The sequence below is a fragment of the Lynx canadensis genome, chromosome B4 (assembly GCF_007474595.2).
Source record: "Lynx canadensis isolate LIC74 chromosome B4, mLynCan4.pri.v2, whole genome shotgun sequence".
Lineage (NCBI taxonomy): Eukaryota > Metazoa > Chordata > Mammalia > Carnivora > Felidae > Lynx > Lynx canadensis.
The window spans coordinates 132,278,936-132,284,548 of record NC_044309.1 but is presented as its reverse complement, the minus strand read 5'-3'; the positions used below and the strand labels follow the sequence as shown (position 1 = coordinate 132,284,548).

The following is a 5,613-nucleotide window of genomic DNA, read 5'->3' as shown; positions in this document are numbered from 1 at the left end:
TCCCATGAACCAGGAATTGGAGGCTTAACCGGCTGAGCCACACAGGTACCCCGGTCTCAGGAAGTCTTTAACACTCTTAAACAATTTCAGGATCCCAGGGGTATTCTCTTTCAAACGTCCCCTCTCTGTAAAGAGAGCTTTCCTACTATTTTCTGGTCTTAGACTTTATTAAACTTTTGCCTGCTGTCCAAACAAAAAAAAAAAAAAAAATTCAGGATCCCAAACAGCTTTTCCATGTGTAAATACCTATTGATAGTTATCATATTAGAAACTAAAACTGAGAAATTTTTAATTTTTACAATTTAGTAGTTAATACATTTTGTTTTAAAAAAAAACAATAGCATGGGGCGCCTGGGTGGCGCAGTCGGTTAAGCGTCCGACTTCAGCCAGGTCACGATCTTGCGGTCCGTGAGTTCGAGCCCCGCGTCGGGCTCTGGGCTGATGGCTCGGAGCCTGGAGCCTGTTTCCGATTCTGTGTCTCCCTCTCTCTCTGCCCCTCCCCCGTTCATGCTCTGTCTCTCTCTGTCCCAAAAATAAATAAAAAACGTTGAAAAAAAAAACAATAGCAAACTCATTACATGTTACAAATAAAAGGACGTGGGGGACCCTTGGCCCAGTGACGTTGTCAGAAATGCTCTTTTTCACTGCTTTATGTTAAGTAAAGATTTCTAAGGAAAACAGTCGTATTTTCCAAAGCAAAACAAAATCGCGGGAAAACACTGATACGGTTTTGCATTTTTGCAAATGTCTTTTAACGTCTGACTTAATGGAAGACAGTTTTTCATGCCATACTCGACCTGGCAGATATGCTGCTTTGGTTGAAGTACCTGAAAAATACTCCCCTTGCACACTTTTCCTTTTTCAGAAAAAATATAGTCGGAACACTCCGCTCCGCCCCGGACCTCACCCACCACGGAGCTACAGGACGCGAGAGGCTGGACCAACCAGCCGGGGCTGGTTTAGGACGGCTTCTGGGAGGAGGCGTGGCCTTGTGCGCAAAGGGATGGTTGGATTGGGATTGGACAACAAATGCGTCCTTCTGCAAGTCGGCCCCGCCTCCGGTTCCCGCCCCTATTTCCTCTCAGTAGTAAAGTGGCAACCCCAAACGCATGCGTCCTAAGGCAGGCGGGCACTTCCGCCCGCCCACCCCGGAACCTCTGTTCTCGCTCGAGTTTCCGCGGAGAAGCTCAGGGAGGCCAAGGCGGAAGTAGTGTGAGCGGGTGGGCGGAGCTGAGTGTAGCCATGTCCGCGGCCCTGCTGCGGCGGGGCCTAGAGCTGCTGGGGGCGCCAGAGGGTGAGGAGGGTCCGGCCGGGGCCGTGCAGCGCGGGCGGAGGGGCGGCGGGGGCGGCGGGGGCGGCGGGGGCGGCGGGCTGGATCCCCGAGGGTACGGAACGATCCCAGCCAGGCTTGGCCCCGGTGCGATGGAAACCCTGCGCGCCCTCCGACCCGGGTGCATGCCTCTCCCTCTTCCCCTGCAGCCCCCCAGGCCGCGCCAGGCCAGGCCAAGCCGAGCGGGGCTCCGGTGAAGCGGACCCGGAAAGCGAAGGCTACCCAAGCCCAGAAACTGCGGAACTCGGCCAAGGGAAAAGTGCCCAAGTCTGCGCTTGGTGAGCTCGGGAGGGGGGCGGCACCCTGGAGGAGGGAGCGCTTGAGGCCGAGCTTGAAAGTTTCGCCAGGCATTTCTGGAACACCTGGTGTGCGCCGGGCGCGGGGCGGGATCCTGGGAATACGGAGAGGAACGAAACGCATCTTCCCGGAGAGTGTAAGAGCGAGGCGGGGGGGAAGAGTGCTCTAGAGAAAATCGCTCATGCGGAGTTTGGAGGAAGTTAGTTACTTTGAGAATTTTCAAGAAAGAAGCCTGGTAATGACATTGTGAACAAGGGTCAGAGGTGGGAGCGCCTAACAAAACAGTTAATATTCTGTGGGCCTGGTGCTGTTCTAAACCCTGTATAAATAAACGTTCGCTCGCTTGATTCCTTGCACAACCCTGTGAGGTCAGTACTGTCGTTACCCCAGTGTTCAGATGCAGAAACAGACACCTGTCCAGATGGTATAGTAACCAGGCAGTGGGTCTCCAGAGATTTGCTCTCCCCTACTCGGTTCAGAGGGAGGCAGTGTGGCCTGGGCAACTGCGATGGTGCAGAGACAGTTGGGGTGGGGGGGGGGGGGAGCATTGATGAGCTTCAGTGGTGAATTGGCTGCAAGGAGGATGGAGGAAGAGGGAGACACTGAGAACAGAGCCTAGTTTTAGTAGAGGATCCAGGGGGATACGATTCCCCTTAAGGAGACAACAGACGTGGGGAGCGACGGGCGTGGGCTGGATGGTGGGGTATTCTGACCTGTGGCAGGGCTTGGTGAGTTCTAGTGTGTCTTTGAACCCCTGGGGCCTGGTATATAAAAGATGTTCAAGTGATTGTTGACAGAGCTATGAATTCCAAGCAGGAAACCGCATGAACAAAAGCGTGGAGGCAGGAAAGTGAGCCGCGTTTGAGCGCCACCGATGTTGGTGTGAAAGAGGAGTGTAGGGTGCCAGAGGTCACCTCCTTTATTTATCCCGGCCCTTGTCCCCCCAACCTGTCACTGTACATAACTGATGATGAGGGGACTCTCGAGCCTCAGTGACCGAGCTAAAGAACCTCTGTGACGGCCACCTTGGTGTGAGCTGCGTCATCTCTCGCCTGGGTTATTTCAACCACCTCTTAACGTCCATCCCCCCTCCCCACCACCACCACACCCAGTAATCTTGTTCTCGCCACAGTGGCCAGAGTGATCCTGTGATGTAAGTCGGACCTGTCTGTCCTCTGCTCCACGCCCTCTGGTGGCTTCCATCAGACATGGTGCCCAGTGAGGTCCCGCATGGTCTGCCCCCTCTCCAGCTTCGTGTCCTGCTCCCCACGCCAGCCATTTTCTGTGCTCCGAACACATGGACCACACTTCTTCGGGTTCTTCGCGCGGCCTGTTCCCTCTACCTAAAATGCTCTTCCCCAGATGTCCATACACTCTGCCTCCAGCATTTGCTAAAACGTCAGTTCAGTGAGGCCTGCCGAGACCCTCCTATTTAGAATCCCCGTCCTCCCCCCTTGGCATTTCTCATTTGTCTTTACTGTGCTGTTTTTCTTCATGATGCGTATCACGCTCTAAAATACCGTTTCCCTTGTGTACCGTGTCTCTTCGCTCTGGAACGTAAGCTCCACGAGGGCAGGAGTTCCGTTCTGTTTTCTGCTGTATGCCCTGCACCTAGAACAGTGTCTGATACACAGTAAATGCTCGGGCCTTATTTGTTGAATAAGTCACTTGAGCATCTGGGAGCCAGTGGGGGGGCTTTCAATGGGATCTGTGTGGAGAGCCCGGGATGTTGGAGTAACCTAGGGAGGGGACACAGGGCCTCTGGTATGGCTGGTACAGGGGGTGGGGAGGAGATATCAGGAGGGGATCCGGAGGCCCCCAAGGGAGTACATCAGAAATGATTCCTGTCCGCCTGCCCTCCACAGCTGAGTTCCAGAAGCGAGAGTGTCAGAGCTACCTCGGAGTAAACCTGAAGTTTATGACCAGGGCAAGAAACACAGTGGCTGAGTCAGTCACCCAGCAGGTTTGTCAGAGGGGTGGACCTCGGGGAGGAACCTGGGCGGGGAGAGCCATGGGAGTCCCTGCCCGGAGCGCGGAGCAGAGGTTGGGCCCCCGCTCTGGAAGGCAGAGAGCAGAGCAGGGCTGCTGGGAGGCTGGGCCTGGCCTTACTCCCCTGTTTCCCTTGTGGGCCCCAGTTGGCTCCTCTGTAAGTGGAAGTGGTGTGCCCCGCCTCCCAGGACAGCGTGGGAGCCGGTTGAGAGCGAGGCACTTGGTCAGCTGTACCAGGCTGTGCAGCTCCAAGGGCAGTCCCTCATGCGCCAAGAGTCACCACCCAGGGATCCTGACTCCCCCACATTCCTAGATTGTGCGCCAGAACCGGGGCCGCAAGGCCTGTGACCGACCTGTGGCCAAGAAGAAGAAGAAGAAGAAGGCTGAGGGCACCGTGTTCACTGAGGAAGACTTCCAGAAGTTCCAGCAGGAATACTTCGGCAGCTAGGCTCCCAGGAGGACGCAGCGGGAAAGGCACTCAGCCCGTCTCCTCCTCTGACCTCACAGCTTCTGCTGGCCCCAGGACCCTGCCAAGCCGCCGGCCTGGCACAACGAAGCCTGGGGACTAGAGCCAGGGCAGGGTGGCTAGAAAGGGGACGGTGAGCTGGAAGCCCTGGGGAGGATACGCACTCAGAGCACAGCTGACTTCTGCAGGAGGGGGTCGTCTACCTGCCAGAAAACATGTCTGACTGTTTGCTTTGGCCCGAGGAGGGCCTCTGGGCTGTTTGCTGTGGAGAAGCCAGTCACTAGGCCCCCAGGGCCGCACCTCTAGGAGTAGCAGGAGGGCTGCTGGGCAGGCTTCCGGGCTCTAATAAACGTGGACCCGAGAGCCGTGTGTGCTGCTGATCTGCCTCGGGTGGTGTCTCCCGGTCTCTTCTGTCACCAAGGGGCCTGTCCCCATCTCCCATGGTTCTTAGAGCTCCGGGTCACAAGCCCTCCAGTCTGGGGCCGCAGGGGTGGCTCAGTCGCTTGAGCTTCTAACTCTTGATCTCAGCTCAGGTCATGATCCCAGGGTCATGGGATTGAGCCCTGTGTCGGGCTGCGTGCTGAGCATGGGGAGCCTGCTTAAGAGTCTCTCTCCCTCTGCCCCTCTCCCCCACTCTCTCTCTCTCTCTAAAATAAATTTTTCAAAAAGTTCTGCAGTCCAGCCCCAGTGCAGGTGCCCCCTCCCCCGCAGCGGAGAGCAACTCACCCAGCATCTGCTGATGTGCCCAAGAGGAGCCCCCTCCCCTGAAGGTGGCAGCCACAGCTGACAAGGGAGCCCTTGAGAAAAAGCACCCATAGCAGCTGACTCGGGGTTTCGGGCAGTGGGAGTGCGGCTGCCCTGTTGCCCAAGGCTGGTGCTCTTTTGGGGGGCGACTCAGAAGGTGAACTCAAGAAACAGAGCATCACACCGAGGTCTGTGCCCAAGCAGGAAGATGGGGCTGGGTCCACACCACCATGAAAGGGCAGGCTGGGGACCGTTCCTGGCAGGCGCGTGCATGTTGACCGAGCATGAATGAGTGGATGTACCGACCAGCTGGGTCTTCAGGGTGGAGGAGACCAGTCCTGGAAGTCCAGGGGCCTCTCCGTGTTGGGGTTGCGGGCCTCATGGGGAAGAGGGCCCTGGATGCCCTGGGCAGCTCCATCTGACTCTGCCCTACAGACAGGGCCCCAGAGGTCACGTCCAGCAGAGGACTTCAGAAAGGCCCCCTGTGGCTGGGCCAGCTAGGGACCCACAGTCTGCCAACCCAAAGTAGGTCCTGTCCAGAGGAGAGAGGGTTCCACACCCCACACACATGCCCCGGGGGTCCGTTCTTGGTTGTTAACGGGCTTTCCATCCTACCTGGGGACAGAAGGGGGCCTGCAGACCTGCCTGAGGCAGAGCTGGAGCCTGTCCTGTGTGCAGGTGGCCTTCATCCCAGCAGCAGGAAGCAGACCATCCACCCAGGAGGCCAGGAGGGCCAGAGAGGAGGGTGCCGTTACTCCAAACCCTTATCAACCCACTTTTCCTCAAG

At 57.0% G+C, this 5,613-nt stretch overlaps 1 protein-coding gene across 1 annotated transcript; it reads left to right on the top strand.

Moving 5' to 3' along the window:
- The first annotated feature begins 1,192 nt into the window (after nt 1-1,192).
- On the top strand, nt 1,193-4,445 carry RPS19BP1 (ribosomal protein S19 binding protein 1). The gene is made up of 4 exons (XM_030320693.1): nt 1,193-1,294; nt 1,480-1,608; nt 3,493-3,590; nt 3,930-4,445. The coding sequence occupies exons 1-4, from the start codon at nt 1,243-1,245 to the stop codon at nt 4,062-4,064; spliced, it is 414 nt and encodes a 137-aa protein (XP_030176553.1). The 5' UTR covers nt 1,193-1,242; the 3' UTR covers nt 4,065-4,445.
- The last annotated feature ends 1,168 nt before the right edge of the window (nt 4,446-5,613 follow it).

What these genes read in the sequence shown, in the direction of transcription:
- RPS19BP1 (XM_030320693.1), top strand. Translation starts at nt 1,243, where the DNA reads ATGTCCGCGGCCCTGCTGCGGCGGGGCCTAGAGCTGCTGGGGGCGCCA. An exon ending in AGTGCCCAAGTCTGCGCTTG is followed by an intron (nt 1,609 to 3,492) that starts GTGAGCTCGGGA and finishes TGCCCTCCACAG; the next exon opens with CTGAGTTCCAGAAGCGAGAG. An exon ending in CTGAGTCAGTCACCCAGCAG is followed by an intron (nt 3,591 to 3,929) that starts GTTTGTCAGAGG and finishes CCACATTCCTAG; the next exon opens with ATTGTGCGCCAGAACCGGGG.